Source organism: Xiphophorus hellerii, chromosome 11 (genome assembly GCF_003331165.1).
Source record: "Xiphophorus hellerii strain 12219 chromosome 11, Xiphophorus_hellerii-4.1, whole genome shotgun sequence".
NCBI lineage: Eukaryota > Metazoa > Chordata > Actinopteri > Cyprinodontiformes > Poeciliidae > Xiphophorus > Xiphophorus hellerii.
The window spans coordinates 20882923-20904327 of record NC_045682.1 but is presented as its reverse complement, the minus strand read 5'-3'; the positions used below and the strand labels follow the sequence as shown (position 1 = coordinate 20904327).

General features: G+C 39.9%; 1 protein-coding gene across 4 annotated transcripts in view; it reads left to right on the top strand.

Moving 5' to 3' along the window:
• The window catches only part of dscama (Down syndrome cell adhesion molecule a), a 102866-nt gene that overhangs the window by 23992 nt on the left and 57469 nt on the right, over window positions 1-21405 (top strand). For all 4 annotated transcript variants that reach the window (XR_004340996.1, XM_032576714.1, XM_032576712.1 and 1 more), the window contains exons 2-3: window positions 6002-6319; window positions 6484-6633. Coding sequence is in view for 3 of the 4 variants with exons in the window: in XM_032576714.1 (XP_032432605.1) it covers window positions 6002-6319; window positions 6484-6633 (468 nt within the window). In the remaining variant the exon portion in view is untranslated. The remainder of the gene's footprint in view (window positions 1-6001; window positions 6320-6483; window positions 6634-21405) is intronic.

The following is a 21405-nucleotide window of genomic DNA, read 5'->3' as shown; positions in this document are numbered from 1 at the left end:
TAATTTCCACTCTAATGATTAATATATTTTGAGGGCCAATTTTGTTTACAGACATCCGGCCAGGCCTGCACATCCGTTTAAAAGTATCAAAAACAGCAAGTGACTTTGAACAAAAAGGATTGAATTTATATTTAGAAGACAAATGTTTGTTTTTTTTGTCTTGTTTTGTTTTGTTTATTTTTATTTTTTAAAGAGAGGAGGGAGAAAGTGGAGAACCTTGATTTTATTTTTTATAAAATAAAATCAAGTTTAAGCTGATTTTTTTCAACTTGAACTCAACTTGTCTCGTACCATCCTGCCACAACATAGTGTGGAAAATACATATTTTTGTAAAAGTTACATAATGCAGCTTTAATGTTTTGCAAAATATGCATTTTCCTTCATATTAGGACCCATGAAACATGTTTCTTGATATACCCCAACACATGGAAAAATAAGAAATAGGGTGACAAGCAGCTTTATCAAGTGACAACACTGGTCATTTCAAGTCGTCTTCTTCTTTTCTTTATGGTCTTTCCTTTGTTTCACCTTCACTGTTAAATTTGACCTACCTCCATTTTAAGAGCTTTCTATTTCCCTCCTTGCCCTCTCGACCCCCCACACTTACTATTTTTCGTGACCTCCCTGTGCTGAAACATAAATGCACCACCAATGCATCCTTCCGAACCGTTGGGATCTGGGTGGGATTCGCCTCCCCATCAGTTGCCACCGTCTTTACGGATCAGCCAGCCATAAAAAGCTGATGGTGGTGGCGGAGGTGGTCTCCATTTTTTATGAGTTGGTGCAAATCATTTTATTGAGACAAAAGCAGTTATGAGGCAAGCTCTCCTCTCCTCATCACTCAGTCACTCTTTAAACATGCTGGGACCATAGCCGCCTGATGGCCGCTTGTTCTCATTTAGAATACAATTTCTCTGATGGATGATTACAGCCAAATGCTACTATACTGGGAAGGTGGATAAATGTGAATATATTATTCCAATATGAAGAGATAACGCACTTTAAACAGATCCAGGCAGCATCTAAATTGGGTTGTTATTTCCTATGGTTTTACGACAATTTGTATTATTATTCTTAACTTGTGATCCAGATCTGAAAACTAAAGAATTTTGAGTATCTCAAACTTTAAACTCCAGATTTTTCTTGTATAAAAATGCTGACTGGTTTAAAATTGTAACTATTTAAACTCAGATATGATTAAGTGTGACAAATTATAATTTCATGTCCTGTTTTCTTACATTACCTTTAATTTAGTTAGTCCATAAAATCACTTATGGAGTCTGTGGTATTACCTGAAGTCGCACATAATCGCGCACTGTCCCAGTAACAGACAGTTGCGTTTGCTTTCATGGGGCCAAGAGGACTCAGCGGTATTTAGGAGATCATTACAGAAATGTGGACAGATGGTGAGAGCCAATACTGAAACAGTCATACACATAAATGCCTCAAGCTCCCCGCTATTCATAACAGATGCTGTGATTTTATGATCATCTTGATGGCAGATTTTCCTACTTGAGAAAACCCATGACAAGCTGTTACTCTGTGTGATTACAAGTCCGTAAATTAACCACTGAGAGGGCCCCCGTGTATCACTGCAGGGAGAACGCAATGTTTATTAAGCTCGTGTCTCTGATTTTTCTGGAGTTTTCTTGTGCCTAAACCCTGTTTATGTAAGAGTGTGGCATGGTGTTTGTCTGTCAACGCAATCCGTCTCTATGAACACCCACAGCAAATAGTTCTTCATCTGAACAGTTCCTGAAAGCATGTGCAGCTTTAGCCAGAAGTTTCCATTCACTCATGGTCATTTTGTATTATGTATTTACAAAATGAACTCTCTGGATATTCTCTATTACACACAAGGCCAAATTAGCATATACAACCTCAAATATATGCTTACATTTCCCTAAATATAGTAGTAAGTAGTGCTGCAGGTTCTTTAACATTATCAGGCCTTATTGTCATTAATACTCTCAAATGTCTGTGGCTTGTAGTTTATCTTGGTCCTCAAAAAAGGTTTTGATTGCCACGACTCATTCAATTGACCAACATGTAGAACAACAGGAATGTCTAAAGAGGTCAGTGAAGTGAAGGGGAACTTTGTAATTATCTTAAAATGACAACTTCTTTTCTTTTCTTCTAGAATACCTTTTGATTGAGAATTATAAGACTGTCAATTGAAACAAATGTAGAGGTTATTCAGCTGTGTCAGCCTTTCCCAAGGTCCAAAACTGTCAACCTCAGATTGAAGGTGGCCTGTTATGCTTCCTTGATCAGGTTCGGACAGGTCTATGGACTATATAAAGCATGTTCATTACATTTTTTGCACAAAATCCTTCTTAGATAATTAGATTTTAGTCTGGTCAGTTCTGCATATGTTGAGCTGCTTTAGGGCATCCTGTCACTTTAAATCTAAATAAGCTGCTGCTAGCCAAACCCCCCACCAATATATTTCAGTATTAGGGATTATTCTGATTATTCATATTTATTGTATAAATAGTAATACTGAAATAAATCAAATCTTTCATATGTCATATTATGTCATATGACATAGCAGGGTATAACTAAGCTTTTACAGTGGCTTTACCAAAGTACTACGATAGACCTATCAAAAATATCTGAATTATTCTCAAATTCTAGATCTGTCAGGAAAACAGTTTTAATTAAATCTAACTATTCTGCCTAACAAAAATGGTTAGATATTCAATCAGAATTAGCAGACTAACAAACTAGCAGATGACTTCAAAAAGTTTACGGTTGGATTGCTTGGAGTATTTAATCAAATATTAGTGAAATGTATGAATGAATGTGAGCCTCTATGTATAATTCGGAACCTGTACGGTTTGAGAAAATTTACAATTACTTCAAAAGCTCACATTTTTAAAAGTCCTTGAAGTTTTATATCATACAATCACCACCCTGGAAAAAGAACGGATCAAATAAACCATTAAAAAGTCCAAGTTAAATGTGCTATTCATGCCTATTACGACTGACTATATCGAAGTTTGTACCGCGATTTCCTTTCATCTCCATTGCCTTCTTCTTACACCATTTGGATCAGAAACGGCAGCCTTGTATCTGTTGACAACTGCAGGCCTTCCTCTCTCAACACCTCCAGGCCCAACCCTCAGAGTACTGCATGTGTGAAGTGAGTCTAGCTCTAAATGTGCAGAAACATGTGTTCGCCACATTGTTTGTTTGCTGTAGCAGGTTGAACGACCAGTGGGTGGAAGTGGCTGGTGACTCGAGAACGCTCATTAGGAATTTATGAAGCGCTAAAATGTTTGGTCTCCAGGGAGGGGGGATTGGCAGCTGTCGCGCAGCCAAGCAAGTGGGCTGGCGACAGGAGGAGGGATCCCACATTAGCACAGAGTGGAGGCTGTGGTATACGGCAGCGGTGCCTGAAATATTTACAGTAGGTTACTGACACTGGTGGTGTATGCAACAGCTTTACAAGGCTGCTCCTATCACAGAGCACGCAACGTAGAGTCAGCATTTGAATATCAACAGATTTTATGTTGCTTGTAGCTGCTCAGCAGATGGCATCAAAATAATTCACTAACTTCTAGTGCAGGGGTGTCAAACTCAAATACACAGTGGGCCAAAATTTTAAATTGAACAAAGCCGCGGGCCAAGGTTGAACAAATGAATCTTTTAATATGGACCCAAACAAGTTTTGATTTAACAATAAATATTGAACAAGCAAGGCTTATATAACTTAAAAGTGCAGGCGTGCAAAATTGAGTTGCTAAAAATAATAAAACATATAAATGGCATATTAAATAAAATTTAAATAAAAATTTAATGCCTCCTTTCTGAGGTAAATGCCAAAATTAGCTTCGTACACAGGCTAATAAATTTGAAAATAAAATAACATAACAACTATGAATAAATCATTAAATAAACTATGAATAAACCATTCAGGTCTTGGAGTAACAAGGAAAGATGCATAGAAAACTTATTTATTGCTCATTCTGCGACACACTGATCTACTCTGATGCGGCCAAGCCAGATACCTGGCATCTTTTCTTGGATGCCAGTTCATCAATGTCGGGGCTCAGAGTTTGACCTGAGGAAACCTTCATTATCGAACAAAGATGTTCGTCAGTCAGACGTCTCCTGTGAGACGTTTTCGTCACCTTCACTGAGGAGAAAAGTTGCTCACATACATATGTAAACAGATATTCTGTCTCCCACCTGTCCAGAAAAGTTCTATTTTCTGTCTTTCTTTTCGCCATTTTTTGGTAGGGTAACACAGTGACAGCTGTAGTTTGAGGTCGCAGTGTGGTTTGGGGGAGAGGCACGGGGATGCGGGGTGCGCCGGGGCTTTCAACCCAAAAAGTGCGCAAGAAGACGGATCACCACCTTCCTAATACATCCATGTCCGCTACCATAAGTGCTACTGACACAGAGGAGGAGGCGTGTCTGCCTCTGTCCTGATTGACGCGCCAAAAAACAGCAGAGCATTATGGGATTTGTAGTATACGCGGTGAATGCGGCGTCACAGCGTTGCCACTGTATAATACCGGCGGGCCGGCTCTAATATTAATTTGAAATTGCCTCGCCGACCAAATATAATTACACTGCGGGCCAAATTTGGCCCGCGGGCCAGAGTTTGACACCTATGTTCTAGTGTGTTGTAAATCCAATTGCGCACATGATCTTCAGCTTTGACTCTAAAATGCAATTATCCAAAATTATAGATTCAATCTTTTCAACCACATTTGTTTTTGGTTTTTGACAGATGTTTTGCAGCATTTAGGTACACTGTTGTAAAAAGTTTAGTATTACTTGTTTAATGACCTTTATGAACTACAACTTAAAAGACCTGTTGAGATACAAAGTGTTCAAAAACTGGAAGTCTTTAAAACTTCAGTTTGTGTCGGAGCGTGTCAACAAAGTTTTGTTCTGAATCAATTAACTGGACAATCCTGTATTGCCCTGTATAGTTCATGGCTGTTCCAAGATGAATCTTGGTGGGTTGATTTCAGCTTACCATTCCACTTTGAGACCTTTTAGTTTGTCGCAAGGCCTACTAAACACGTGTGGTTCAGTAAAAAAAGTTTCACTACATGGGAATAATGCCGCTGCAACCCCACCAGGCCACACTAAAAACAAACAATGGCCACTGTGGATTATATGCGGATTTGTAAACTGTTTACAGAAAAGAAGAAAAGTAGAAGAAAAGAGCTAAGAAAATAAATGGAGGAATTCCTTACCTGCAAATTCATGCAATGTTTTTTGGTGCAGAGATGAAAAACCAGCGACACTCCCAGCTTCTTTCCTCTACAAAAAAAACGAGTGTCAGTTCTGTTTTTCTTCCTCTGCTCCTGATGGCCCATGGTTTTCTTTATTTACTTTGTGTATATTGCTTTTAACCAAGGGTTGTTTGGTCCATGTTGATGTGCGTAGTAAGTGTAGGTGAAGTCAGTGAACGGTACCATCTGAGTCCACTGTGCTTCTATTGAATAGATTTACTTGAGTATGTATTCAATTTAATTGTTTCAGATGAATGTGTTGTTTCTGTTGAGTCTGTTAGCATGTCTTTAAAAAGGTAAAAACTTTTTGATACCTTGATATCTTAATGATCCATGCCAAGTCTGGGGTAAGGATAACCTGGTGAAAACCAGCCCTTACTTGCTTCATAGAGAGTGTCTGAGCTCTCAGCTGTTGAGAAACGATTGCTTCCTAGAGGCATAGATTGTGTTATGGTTTTAAATTTCAACCAATTGCTAACGTTTGCCAGTGATGTAGCAAACGGAATTGCACAGGAAGGGAGCAGAGGAAAAAAGACTAGAAATCCTTGTGAATCCTTGAGACCCTTGTGACGGCAGCATGTTGACTACTTCAGGTGTAGTAGTCAACATGCTAGTAGGAGGCTACAGGTGGAGTTAGCACTAAAAAAACAATAAACTAACACTTTTTAGGTTCAAAAACCAGGACTAGAATTACATTTTCTTACAATTTTGTAATCTTGTTCTTCTCCCTTTCTCTCTCTTTGCAGTTTTCTGTGAAGATCTACGTTCCAGCTTATATTTTGTCAATGCATCTGTGCAAGAGGTAGTGTTTGCCAGCACCACAGGGACATCGGTGCCCTGTCCCGCTGCAGGCGTGCCCCCTGTCTCACTGCGCTGGTACCTGGCCACCGGCGAGGAGATCTATGATGTGCCAGGGATCCGCCATGTGCACCCCAATGGCACCCTTCAGATCTTCCACATCCCCCCTTCCAGCTTCAGCAAACTCATCCACGACAACACTTACTATTGCACAGCCGAGAACCCCTCAGGGAGAATCAGGAGCCAAGATGTCCACATCAAGGCTGGTCAGTTTTTTGTTTTCCCTCTCCTCTTTGAATGTCTCTGCCACCGATTGATTTGTTGTAGCCCTGGAAATTAACATTGCACTAAAGAGAGGTTGTTTTTCTGAACTCTGCCTGCGTCGTTTTCCAGCTTAAACACTGCACACCTCTCTGTCCTCTACCTGTAGTCCTACGAGAGCCGTACACTGTCCGGGTGGAGGACCAGAAAGCCATGAGAGGCAATGTGGCGGTCTTCAAGTGCATTATCCCTGCCTCAGTGGAGGCCTACATCACTGTTGTGTCCTGGGAGAAAGACACAATGTCAATCAATGCTGAAAGTAAGGCATTATACCTTTCTTCTCTAACAACTAATGCGACAATGTTTGCTAGACTATTACATGATCAGATAATGGTATACATGCTGATGGGAATGCTTGGTGAGGTATGTCTTGCTTGGACCAGGCGCAGACCTCTTGGGCGTGCTGATATTGATATTTGGAGTTTGGTTTTTTTAATATTCTCTTGAAATAACAGTGTTTCCATGAGTGGTGGTGTGTGCCACTGCAGAGAGGGCTGTTTCTCTACATCTGTCTGACCCAATGATGGCAGGGTCCTGCTCGTCGTCCTTTTGCCCGGTCTTCCACGAGAGTTCAGGCTGCCAGCAGTGTCACTTAGTCTCAGTGTATTGACCCATTTCTCTGGCTGATAGGATGCATTGCGGCGCGCCGATCATTCAAATCACTTAAATGGAACGCTCTTCTGCGTGATTGTTTCCCAGCCCTGGGGGTGAAATTCACTTTATGTGGGGCATTTAGCAAACTCAATAGACGAGTGCTAATGTCATTTTGCTTTTGGATGGAGGGCAAGTGCTGGCTAGCCATTGCTTTCCCCTTTTTTTGTTGACGTTTCACATTTGTCCACTAAGGAAATATTGGCCATGTTGAAATCTATATCAATCTCTAAATTGTACACAAATTGATTTTTGTGCTAGCATGTTCTGTGATGTCCCTGAACTGTTTGTTGTCTCGCTGCCAATGGTTTGGCGGTTCAGAGTCTGAGCCTGCCACAACGCTGCCAGCCACAATTGTACTTCAGTTGCAGAACTTGCAATTTGTGGATATAAACATTTGCTAAGGCTTCAGAAAATTTATGTTTTTCAGTGTACTACCCCACGTTTTTATGACCCTTTACTTAGATGCCAGATAAGGTGCCTGAGTAATCGAAGTTGTTTCCAGCTGAATGTAGCACAGGTGGGGTAGAAGTGTTCCCTCTTTACCTTTTTTTGCTGAATACTGCTGATGAGCTGACAGGAAGAAAAATATGGAAGACCAATTGAGATTTTTTAGGAATCTTTCTGGTCAAAATAAAACAGTAATACTTATGTAGAAAAAAAAGATGTTGCAACAGTCACTTTTATTCAGGTAATCTAAGTTTAGAGCTAGCAAATGAAAAGTTGATATGTTTGTTGATCGATGGCTCGTGACTGAGGCTTGTTGTACTTCCTGCTTTACCCCCATCACACTTTTGTACATCAGCCTTTCATTCCAATGGTGCTGGAAGAATATAAAACCCTACAAATGCCTATACCTCTCTATCATACACAGGTTCTTTTTGAAATTAGTCAGGATCCCTATGATGTTTTGGACAATTCAACCACATGAGCATCTCAGCTCTCAGAAGTCCCGTAAACTCCGCTGTATCAATAAAATTGTGACTCAAATCTATGAAAACTACACCGAAAGGGACCGTATGCTTTTAAATGCTTGTGTAAAAACTGTTCCAGAGTAAAACTTGTCTAATTGTGAGTAAATCATACCAGCTCATGCCTCATGGAAACTAAAAATGTGAATCTTTGACTGTTTGAGAATTTGAAACATCTTTTCCTCATTACTTTTATAGTGAAAGTTGCAAATTCTAACAAGGTGCTTATCTCGGCCAGTAAAATCATCCTCCCATCTGGTGCCATCAGCCATGTAAATGCTGTCAAAAAAATCATCTAGCCACCAATCCACTTCTCTCCTGCATGCTAAATAATGGATGACAGAAGCCTATGAATCTATGAGCAAGTGGTCTTTATTCACGTCTCAATGCACGCACCCTGCATCGCATCGTCCATTCCCCCCATTCTCTGCTACACAGTTTTTAAGTGCACTGTCTATGTGTGTGTGCGTGTGGGCATGTGTTTGTGTGAGTGACAGCTCCACACAAGACGGCTCAACCCCTCAACCTCAAGACCAACCTAGGGCATTTCACAATTCAATTATTTAAAATCGTATCAACACTTTGACAAAGACAAAAAAGCTTTAAGAAATGAAGCTTTTCTGTCTCTAGCATGAATAATTGACCGAGACTCTTCACTTTAGGAGATAGAGCCTGGTGTGCTGCACTGGTTAGACATTCCTACTGTCGGCCTCCCTGGACTGGACATTTTTGTTGCAGGGCAGACTAACAGAAGATTTATGCAAGGATCCTTTTGTCCGTTTGAAAAGATTTTCAATTTATGATGAAAAGTGCTTTAGGTCATTGCATTCTGGCAAAGCAACTGGTATTGCTCACTTGTCTTTCCCTTCTTTTTTTTAATACAATGAACCATCAAAATAGTGTCTTTTTGGAAAAGATGAGTTTGACTTATCACAAAGTGAATCACTGGAAAGTTTTACCAGATTAGATCAAGAGAGCAGAGTTGCCTGTTGATTTAAATAAAGGAAAGGTGTTAAGACATTTTGAAGGGATTTTTATTCTTTACACTTCACACAGGTAGGAAATTCACACTGAATACCAGAGCTTATTTGCATTTTTATATCTACTCAAGCATAGTGGACTGTCCAAGGACACAAACTCTGATCCATTCAAAACCAGACACGGAAAGGATTGACAGATTGATAGCTCTATTGTGCAACCAAACTGCTCTGGTCCCCTTAGAGAAATATTAAAATATTGTAGAAAATGTTAGAAATGTAACTTTATACCGAAATTACATTCTTCTGTTGTTTGTTTATGGTTTCTGTTTAAGGATAAAATCCAGTCTGAATAGTTCCCTCCAGTAAAATCCAGATATATAGAAACCACAGGCAGATTTTGCTGGGAGGAAATCTTGACACATTTCCTCTGATTTAAGTGAATATTTTGGAGTTTCCTAGTCAGATTCCTAATTTGAATCTGATAGAAAATCTGTGGAAGGAGCTAAAGATGAGGGTGATGGCAATGAAGCCTCCAGCCTCAAAATCTCTCAGCTCATCAAAAAAAATACTATACTATACTATACTATACTATACTATACTATACTATACTATATACATAATAAAAAACAATGCTTAGCCTGGTGGGGACACAAATAATGCCTGGTGGCCCGCCAGGCTTATAATACACTGGGGGAAAACCTGAATTTAAATCTAAATCTACCATGTGTATGAATAATTTTGGTCTTTATTGTAGGTTTTACATGTTTTTGTAGGATTAAATCATGCTAGTTACCTACCTATTCAACACCTTTTATTGAGTTTCAATGGCACCGTTCTGATGAATCTATTCCTGCTATGTGAACGTGGCTTTTTTAAATTGATCTCCTTGTAGAAAATGGCTGGTGCTGGCAGAATGGCAGAAAAGCACAAGAAATTTGTGTGCATATGTAGGTTAGATTGAAAGGGCAGCAAATACTTCATTTTAATCATTTGTCCAATGTATTCCTTATAAGTTAGAGAAAACAAAAAAACCCATCTAAATGCAGATTGTACCTGGTAGAGCAGTGTGCCTTGTCTGCAGGGTTGGCTCTCTGGATGTATTGGGGTGATGTGTGTGGCTGCGGCTGTGCTGCTGAGCAGGGCCATTCCCCCAGGTGCAGCCTTTGCTGCAGTCACTGAGGAGGCCTTGTAGTCATTTGCCCCGGCCTGATGCTGTCTGCTCTGCATTCAGCACCCGTCGGGGCGAGAGGGGGCCAGCCCCCCAGCAGTATACTGCGGACACACACACACACACAAGGGGGCTTTTTTTCATTCAGCACACGACCAAAACACAAAGGCCATTGGCCGTCACACAGATTCTCTTTGCTTTGCTCATCTCTCCCTCCACTTCCTTTGGTTTCATCGTTCGGGTTTGAATTTATTGCTCTGCTTCTCCAGCTTTTTCAAGCCAATATATTATTACATAAACATAGCTCTAGAATCCAATTATATCAAATTGTCAAATAAAATTATGGAGGCTTATTTGATATCTGATAATAAGTGCCACTTTGCTAGCTTGGAGGTAGATTAGCACATCGCTTTACCACTTTCATTCAGCTAAATTGTTTTTTGACGATTAAGATACGGTGTGTTTTCTTTGACCCCAGTCCTTCACCAATGCCCCGAAGCTCCAAAGCATCTGGTACTTCTCTCCAGGTGTCCAGGTCTGGGCAGGTTGCCAGTCCTTCTCAGGGCAATATGGAGACGTACTGGAGAAACAAAAATCAGAAGGGCAATGTAGCATAGCCAATTAACCTACCATGCATGCTTTGTGGAATCCAGAGTAGCCAGAGAAAACCCATGCATGCACAAAGAAAACAAGCCAACTCATTGCTGATAGACGCTGTTTAGATAAAACCCAGGACCTTCTTGATGCAAGGCAACAGGGTTAACAATTGTTCCATCGTTTGCCTATAAAGTCCACAGGAATATAGATTCCTGATTGGTTAGTAGCTTGGTGGTCTGAGTCCGATACATATTTTAAGAAAGATTTCACTATTGAAGACTGATGTGGTGACTGGATCGCACACTATTTTCTAAAACATGTAGTTGCACCGTTTTAATGTTTGCATGTGAGATGGAAACTTTTTCTCCATTTGTAAATGAACTACCAGATTTTAAAGGGGCAGTATTGTGCAAAATCAACTTTTTTGAGCTTTACATAATCTTATAATGTTATTCCTTCATCAAAAACAAAGCTGGAGTGCTATATTGATTCTCATGCATGTTTGAGAAATCCTGCCGTTTCCCATGGCAACCATTCAGTTGTGCAAAACACCTGGCTGGACTTAGTGTCACCTTCAAGGCGAAGCTCCTCCTCGGAGGTGCAGTTTCCGAGCTTCCAGCTTCCACCTCACAGAGCAGCCTTCCCCTGCAAATCCTCCACTCAGCTCCTTCAGACTAGCCAGCAGCAATTAGCAAGCATCTGGTGGAACTGCGCATCAGCTGAGATCATTACACGAGCTGGTTCTCAGTGCAACGCTGGTAAAAACGTTGTGAAAGGGTTAATAGAGGAGTGGTGTTGCGATGACTTCCTGAAGGCGGAGTTTCAGGAGAAAAAGCAGAAGTTTTTAAAGAGACAGAGACCCAATTTCAAGGTGTCAAAAGAAATTTCACTTTGTAATTTAAATCATATTTGTTATGTACAGTATTTTTATAATAATGGAAGGTTATATGCCTGAAAAATACATAATACTGCCTCTTTAAGATATTCCTGAAAAAAGATGTTTAGCCATCCTCTGTTAACATTTAGAGGAAATTTGCCATTTATTCACTGACAAAATTTAAAGTAGCTTTATCCAAGTGTTTGTGAAATGCTTTGGTCACTAACCAGTGTAAATACAGAAAACCCTTATGCCAAAGATGAGCTCTTAGCTGCGCTCAATAGAGCGAGTCTGTTCTTGATTTAACTTGGACACAAGGCAGCATCGCGCTCCGATCTGAGCGTGAACAAAAACAATTATACCACAAACACCAATACTACACCAACCAGCGATTCACACGTTCTTCTTCATGGCTATCACTGTTACAGAGCAGTAAACATATATATAGAAAGTAGGACTGGAGGTAATCCTCAGCCCACAGGTAGTGTGGGATAATGACCGGCTTTTGTTGAGGGAAGCTCTGCAGCTCACTCGCTGTCAGTTTTGCCCTTTTCTTAGAATTCATGTAGGAAGCGTCGCCATTGGCTGAGCGCAACCTTGAGCAGGGGGGCTGGAGAGGGTGTGTAATGGCTTTACTGGTCCCAGTGTGGAAGGATATATATGGAGGGGGAGGAAGAAAGAGAATAACTAAGTCCTTCTTGCTCCCTTTTTCATTCTCTCCTTCCTCTGCCTTCTGCTGTCGACAGGCAGGGTTGGTAATGTGACGTGTGACAGGCTGTACGGCGTTCTTTCTTCAGCGTTCGTCGTTCCGGCTGCTGTGACTGACCAGAACGTTGTTATCCACTAGGAAAAAATGGGTCAGGTGGCCTGCGGAGAATGGCGAACGTACCTACATGCATCCCGCTCAGGGTGGGGCCACGGCGTGCGGCACAGCGGCTTCCGATGTTGGAAAAATCAAAATAAAGCCGGCTTGCGTTTGGCGAGCATGCGAGTTGCTTCTCTCCTCACACCCATTGGCCGGAGCTTGGCAAGATAAATACAGGGTAGCACTAAAAGAAGAAGGGAGGAAAAAAAAAAGCTGGGAAGAAAATCAATACCTGTGTGCATAAATCTGGCTGCAGCTGCCACAAAGGATTATGGGAACATGATGGTTGGATACGGTGGGGCTGGGCAGTGTGCAGGCAGCATGATAAACACAAAATCAGGACCTGAAAACGACAGGAGATTAAAAATAAGACTTTTACAGATTAGGACTGAATCTTGTCAGAATTATAGTAACGGTTTGGAAATCCAGATAGGTACAGTCATTTGAAAAATAAAATTTGTTTCCATGATTGGGTGATAAACTGCTTTACAGTGCAGCTTTAAAAGGCTTCCTCCTGGTGGAATACATGAGTGCGTATGTAACAGCCTGCCGACCCTCAGTGAGCTTTCCACATTACTGTTCTCCACGCAGCCTGCTGCTCCAGTCGTAGCCTGAGACTGACAGATATTAATTAAATTGGCTGATTCTCTCTCTCTTTATTTTTTTCTATCTCTGCTGCAATGATCACGCTCCCACCTCCGTACTGTGCTGTTTGCTCGCCAATAACCGCAATTTGTTCTTTATTAAACTCTTGGGGCTGCGAACAATTAGGGTGTGAGCTGGAGGTGTGTGTTGGTGTGTGTGCGCATGCATATATTGAAGCACATGCAGGGCTGCAGGAGGAGGAGAAGGAGGGGAAGAAGCTAAACACTGTTTAATCTTTGATAAATAGTGAGGTCTCCTTTGTGCGGCTGCAGTTTGGCATGTCTTCTTCTCCATGCTGCTCAGCGCAATGTTGGACCGGCTCATGGGTGCTGCCTCCGCGGCTCCTCAGCCTGGATGTGAGCCAGGTCATGTGTGGCTCCACGCCAGAGCACAGATTAGCTATAAGTGCAACATGAGCTAAGAGTGGAAGGAGCCCCCGATTAATTGGCACTTAGACTTTCTGCAGATCGTATGGACTCAGGACTGCCTACTATCGCCTGGGTCATAGATGTCCTTAGGTTTCTACACATGTTCTCACAATGTGAGGGTTGAATGTACAGTACAGACCAAAAGTTTGGACACACCTTCTAATTCAATGGGTTTTCTTTATTTTCATAACTATTTATAAGGCAAGAAATCCCACTTATTAACCTGACAGGGCACACCTATGAAGTGAAAACCATTTCAGGTGACTACCTCTTGAAGCTCATCAAGAAAATGCAGAGTGTGTGCAAAGCAGTAATCACAGCAAAAGGTTGCTACTTTGAAGAAACTAGAATATAAGGGGTATTTTCAGTTGTTTTACACTTTTTTGTTTAGTGCATATTTCCACATGTGTTATTCACAGTTTTGATGCCTTCAGTGTGAATCTACAATGTCAATAGTCATGAAAATAAAGGAAACTCATTGAATTAAAAGGTGTGTCCAAACTTTTGGTCTGTACTGTATGTCAAAGAAATATTGTTGCTAAAATTAGTTTGAGTTGAGGGTTAAAGTTGCAGTGACTTTTCTTAAAAATTATGTTTATTTACATGTCTGTTAAAATTGTCACTTTGTCGAGACAGAATAATATGAGATGGATAATCTGTGAAAAAAAAAAGATTTTCTCGATCTTCTCCTAGTGCCATCTGCAAAAATACACCTCTCGGTCAGAAACAACCAATCAGAGCCAAGAGGTGGGTCTTACCGCTGTCAATCACTCACTCGCCCTTCGCTACAGCCAGTTCCACACAACGGAGCTTACCACGCAGGCTCAGGCTAGTTAGCATGGCTGGAGAACCAGGAGAAATTATTTTTCTGTAACAGTAAGTTGTTTTTCCGCCATTAGCACATTGAGCAGGGCGCTCATGAGCATGACTGACAGCGCTAAGACCCTCCTCCTGGCTCTGATTGGTTGTTTCTGACCAAGAGGTGTACTTCTGCAGATGGCAGTAGAACCACTGGGTGGAAGTGATTTTACACAGATTATCTGTCTCTTACCATACCAACGCAAAATAGTGACATTTTTAACAAATTTGTAGAGGAAACATCACTTTTTGAATAAAAGCTGCACACTGCAGCTTTAAAGGAATAACAGATTTGTCAAGTGAGCTGATGTGAAGTTAAACAAAAATTACTTACATTCAGTTAACAATAATGATAAATTAAAGAAAGTGGGGGGAATCTTTAGATTTAGGCACCTGTTTTTGCTGATTTTAATTATTTAAAGAAAAACACCCTGGACACGTTGCTGGTCCATCACAGGGACTGGACAGTTGTGAAACAAATGACATATTGCATGTGAACATGCAATATGCAGCCTTTACAGCGTAAAATTACTGATATTTTGATGGTTCTATAGTTCTCAATAGATAATACAGACAGGTTAAGATGGGTTTTTTTTTTTACGTCAAGCCAAGAGTTTTTATTCATTTTTTTAAGCAAAACTACAACAGCAGAACTTGAAGAATTACGTTTTTTTTAAGGCTTGACTCCTGAATATGGCAGGAATTTAAAGAGCTTTTTTTTTTAATTACCTTTTTTGGAGGACTAATCATAAACAAAGTCAAGGAAATTTCCATAGGCTTGGTAAATATTAAGTTTTTTTTTACAGATCATACAAATATCCTCATTTCCATGGCATATGCACAATATCTCAAGACACAGTAAATCTCCGCAACATGCACAAAAAGGTCTTTTGGGCATTTACCCATAATCCAACAGAAAGTCGGCCATTTCGGACCGTTTATTAGCTTTGTTTTTGTTTGTTGTTTTAATTGCAAACATTGTGGTGAGCGTAGGACACCGTCCTATAAAAAAATATATAGTTGGCAAACATATAGGTGCATAATTGTGATTGAATCTTTACCAGCAAACTGCCACATACCAGACTTTTTAAGACAGTTCAAACCAACAGAAGAAATTTAGTAATGCCATTACTAACAACACCGTGTTTTGTATTTGTACATAAATGTATTTTATTTAAAATTACATAAGATTCTATGTTGCTACTGTATTTGACTTTAATTCATTTCGTTTAGTTCGGTTTTATTTCAGACTTTTGGCTTGAGCCATTCCAGCAGTTGGAATATGACAGAAGCTGCAGCTGAAGGGAATCTGAAGCCTGTGCAGCTGCTGACTACATTCTGGTGATTACTCAGACACCAGACTTTTTTATTTTTCTTTTTTTTTTTAACCAAACAAAACAAAATAATTTTCTGTGACTCCATCGATTTATCACAAAGGCAGCTTGGAGTAGCCAGCACCGTGGAGGAACCTGCTGAGAGAGTGATGTGCGTCTCAGTCTGCATTGGATGTGTGTGTGTAGGTGCGTGGGGGTGTGTGTTTGTGTGTAGGAGGAGGAGGGGGGCAGACTTGGCTGTGAATGACTGCTCTTATCGCGCACATGCAGCTGCTGCAGTGTCTTTGAGAGACAGAGGGGCTGTCCATGCATGCCACTCACTCTGCCTATTCACAGCCATCCTCCCTTCCCCGTGTCCCTCAGCCTCTCTCCCTCTCTGTCCCCGTCAGCGCTGCATTTTATGGCAGGGAGGTAAACAAAAGAAAGACAAAGAGCAAGAAGAAGAAGAAAAAAGAAAAACAGAGAAGAAGCAAGCGGGGCTTTAATGCAGACTCATATGGAGCAAACCCGGCGATGATTCTCAGGATAAGGGACAGGCAAGAAATTAAATGTCACCGGACATCAACGCATCACCTCCTCTGATGTGTGACTGTTTGCACACCAGCATACCTCCCCTCCACCCGCCCACCCGCCGGCCGCCCCTCCCGTCTCTGTTTGACACGGACATTTTAGTGGTTTCTGGTCATGGAAATCCTTGGTCAGCGTTGCATGCAGCACATAACGTCTGATGATTGTATTTATAGATTTCCTTCAAAGGAGCAAATGTTCAGATGATGCTGCAGAGTGAGGGGAACGCATCGCAGGAGTCTGCAGAGCAGAGCCTGGAGAGAGGGATGGAATATTTAAAAATAAGACGAGTTAAAGATGCTGGTAGGAAGGTGAAATAATTCAGAATTAGAAGAAGTGATAGACAGTGTTCTGTGGCAGCGGCAGAGGAAGTGATGTCTCCATCCAGCGTTTGGTGCATGCGGTGTGCGTTCTGGTTTCTGTGAACCTCCCCCGCCGTCTCCCCCACTTTCCACCGTTCTGTGCCCACGTTCCCTGTCATGTACGGCTGCACTCCTGCGGCACTTTTTTTTTTCTCCCTCTCTCTCTCTCTCTCTTTTTTTTTCGAGCTGTCATATGTAACCTTGACTCTGGTGGAGCAGATGGTGAGAAAGGATGATTATGAACATGTGTGGCTGAGAGGCCTGCAGAAAGAGACTTGGTATTTTTATCTAAGGAGGGTCGCTGCATCCTTTGGTTGTGAGGCGTTTTTCTTTTCTGCAAAACTGACAAACAAAAAATAAAAACAGAAAAAAGGCTTTTAAAAAGTATTCAAATGCTTAAGGAGTATTTATTTATTATTTCCCTCACAATTTTGATTAAATCTTTGATAATTAGCCACTCAATCATTGTGTTGCTACTGACTTTTTGCCATCCACTATTAACAAAAATATCAAATAAATGAATTTTTAAATAAACACTAGATTTGGAGTTAGATATTTACATTACAAGTAAAGTAATTTGTTTGTTTCCAGAAGCTGGTAGTGGCGCATAAATTATGTTTTGCATCTTGAAAAATTAAATTACATTTTTGGGACTTGGTATGAGTAAAACACTCACAGGTGAATTTAAAGAAAGGCATTCATTTCTATGTAAAGTCTTTCTGGAAAACCTTGGTTTCGTTGACACATCCTCATATCTTTATGTGACAGTAACTTGATGCATACCACTAATCTAAAAGTGGGCAGTAAGCAGACGCCTCATGGCAAAATGCATAATAATAAACAAGTAAGAAAAAAAACCCGGTAGGTTTGATGTCTGAATGGGAATACATCAATGTTTGGTTTCTGCTTGGCAGTGCTAGTGCATATTTATTTTTTTCCAAATTAACAAAACATAAATTTCTTTAAAATAAATCAAAGCAATTATAAATGTTAAAATTTTTTGAATACCAAAACTGTGCATTTTTGAGTTAACACATCTGTATTTATTTCAAAATAGTACCCAAATAATCTGTTTTTTTTCTCGTTTGATTTTTTTTTAATATTGTCCTCGTTTGATACAAACCATTTAAACAAACAAAAGTCTTCTAATTCTTATTATTTCTAAGAAGAATTAGAAATATTTATATGATTCATTTATTGTTAGCTGATTTTATGGTTCTCTTTACCTTAAACTAATATTACAAATTAAGCCACATTTATTCGTTATTATTTTTATTACATTTGTTTAATTGTCAAATGGATTACAATTTTATGCAGTTTAGCCATGAATAGACACAATTCTCGTTGATTTTATTTTATTTTTAAATTGAGGTTTCTTATTTATTGATATTTAAATGACAGAAACAAGAAGCGTTTTGTAGGAAACTTAGATCAAGCGAGAAAAAAAAAAGCATTAATTTATGTGCAAGCAAAAATAAATAAATGTGTAAAATTTGTACTTATTAAATAAATAGATGCAATTATTTATTTAAGGCGACTCTTTGAAGTGGGACCGTTTGTTTTTTTTTCTCGGCCTTGCCAACAAACGACATTACTTTGTTTAAGTTGAGGAAACCTAATTTTTGTAGAAGTGCTTGAATAATCCTTTGGTTCCGCTAACACAACACTGAAGAGAGTGTGTGTAGAGGGGGAAAAAACGACTCAGAGGACAAAGAAATAAAACTGATAAGTGAGCGCATGAAAGGTTGTTTGCATAATCCGAGTTAATCCACAATGCAGGAAAACGTGTTTGTCAAAAAAAAAAAAAAAAGAGCATCTTCCTCTGCCTACAATAAATGAAGGAGACATGTTTAATTAGCATGTCAGGAGCTGCTGCTTCTTCTGCAGCCGGTAATAATAGTTATTATTATTATGTGAGGTTTCTCAGGTCTGTCTTGACTTCCATTGTTCCTCAGTCAGTGGGAAGAGGAATGCAGAAATCTTAAACTGCGGTAAAATTAATTTATTTTCTCTCTGTATCTTTATTTCTTTATTTATTTTACTAATTTCTCCTCATTTTGTCTGGGATTTGCTGGATGAGCAGCGATGGAACCCAAATAGATTTTCCTCTTGAATACAGTAAATAGTCATATTGTTGCTGAGGGCCTGAGTTGACGCTGACAGCTGTACCTGATTGGCTGGAGCGCAGTATGACTCGTCATGCGCTTGGCCAATGCGGTTTGCTCTCACCCCCCCCCGCCACCACTCCTTACACACACACACACACTCACGCATGCACACTAAATAAATTGCCTGGAGAAATTAAAAAAAAAAAAAATTAGAGAAAGGGAGAGAGGCTTTCATCTAATTGAGAAGCTCATTTTAGCTGTGCTGGGAAGATAAGCTGCTCTCTCTCAGCAGCTATTAAGCTTACTGTTGGTTTGCCAGTTTCTTCCTTCTTTCATGTGAGTTTTATTTATTTATTTTTTTTATTTTATTTTTTTTGAGCTGTCAGCTCTCTGCCATCTGTGTCAGGCTTGAAGTTGCATGTGTAGGTCACTGATGGGCATCTTTGGGTGTCCCAGGTGGGTCTGGCGGGCCACCGTACCTGCAGACTGGTGCAACGCTCCAAAATGAAAACCAGGTCAGGTGACCAGTGCAGCAGCCATTTAGTCATAGAGAGTAAAAAAAAGGATGAAGAGTGCTGAAATATTCTTCTCTTATCCTTCTTTTAATTATTATTTTTTGAGCAAAAATCACAAATTTTCTGTTCCAGTTAAGCCTCTGCTGGGATTCACCCTGTGGTCTCATTCTAAGGGTGCGGACCCTCCTTCTTCTCTTCCGTTGTGCCTTGATCCCCTTCTTTCTCCTCCACCTCAACCCCCATTTGAGGATTACATCTCCACAATCTAATCCTGGTTTGTTGGCCTGAGGGGGGGTCACACTTTAATGCCTGAAATGTTCTGGTGTGGAGGCGAGATTGTGGAAATTGTTGAAAGATGGGATCAAAAAAACCAAACAATCAAGACTGTTTGATTTAACAAATTAAGTTGTTGATATTCTTTCGTTTAAAATAAATGCATTTCAGTGTCAAGGTCTTTAGAACAACTTTAAAAAATATTAGAATTTGACAGCTGTTCTTTTTTTATGTGTTTATTGTTTAAAGAGCATAAATATATATTGTTGTCCCTCAGTAGGGAGATTCAGCTGTACCAGCAGCAAAGTGACAGGCAAAATGGAGGCATGTAGAGTCACACAAATGTAAAAAATAGGATAAAATAGGATAAAATCATAAGACCTAACAGAAAACAAATTTACAGTGGCATACTTGGGTTAAAAGAGGAGTTCTCCTGAGTAGCATAATTTAAAAAAATGTGCAAGCTGGGCCACTGTCTGAAATTTAAAGGTGTATCAGCTATCCGCTGATGGATTTACTTTGAAAATTTACAAGATTTACTGTAGAGGACATCTTTTGCTGTTTAGTCATTAAGTTCATTAAAACTGCTGATCGATTTGCTTAATTTTAACATTAACTTTTGATGATGTTGTTTGGACTCAACAGGGACAGCTGTAAGAACACAAATAGAAAACAACTTGCTGTGTTATTTGTGACACTTTTTACTCATAAGTTGGAGTTTTTCGGAAAGTTGGAAAGTCAACAGGAACGCCCCTCCACTCCTGGACATTGGAATCCTGACTTGGAAAGGTTTAGATTGTGCAGTCTATTTTTACTTCTGACTGTTTCTGTCTCCTTGAATCGGTCACACGTTTGGCGCCGTTCAAACTCTGTCAGTGAATAAAGCTGAGTTTCCGCTAGAAATGTGCGCAAAACTTTGCATATATTCTGCAAATGCAAATAAAAAACCTAAAAATGTTTCAGTTGCAGTGTGTCCATCTAATAAGAAACACAATAAAAATCACACATAAATAAGTGTGTTCATGTGATAAACTGTTAAAAAACAAAACATGTCGCACTGTCATCTTCCTGCCACTTCCTGTTTCTGTCAGTAGTAACCACCGGTTGTTGCTCACATGACTCATGTGATGCAAAAAAATTATTTGCATCGCAATTTTGCAAGAATAATTATGAGTCAGCCAAAAAACCACCTGATCCGAGGGCAAAAGCTTTTTATCAAAAAATGTGGTTTTTTTTAATATTGGCATGTTTCCATTAAGATAATTTATTTTTGTAATTCCAATTTTCACAATTATACAGTCAATGGAAATGCAGCTTGTGTCTCTGTAGCGTTTGTCAGCATTAAATCCCGGGGATTGTTACTGACTTGTTTTGTTACCCTGATCACTGAGCACAGGAGTGAGTGGATCTTACAAATTTTATTTTAATTTTAAGTTCGGTAAATGGAATGTATTTTGAGCAATCAGAGAATCAGACATTGCTGAATCTCTGGTTGCTATGGTTATTCCTACCATTAATGGAGCTTGGGGGACGTTGGTCCATAGCAAACTGGATTCACAGGGCTAAAAATCTAGCATGTGTCATCAAAACACTGAGATGAGCATTTCGTGATGAAATCACAAAATAAAAACCCAACGTCACCACAGGCTCTTTTCTCTTTATGATCAGCCTTTGTTTTTGAAAATAAACTCACCCGTCAGCCTCTGCTGCTGCTCCAAAGCAGCCATTTTATGTCAGTCAGGCATTGTTGCTGTAGTTCAGAGCTCATAATAACAAACAAAAGAAAAAAAAACATTGAAAACACACTGGGGAATGTATTAATCTGTTCCTGA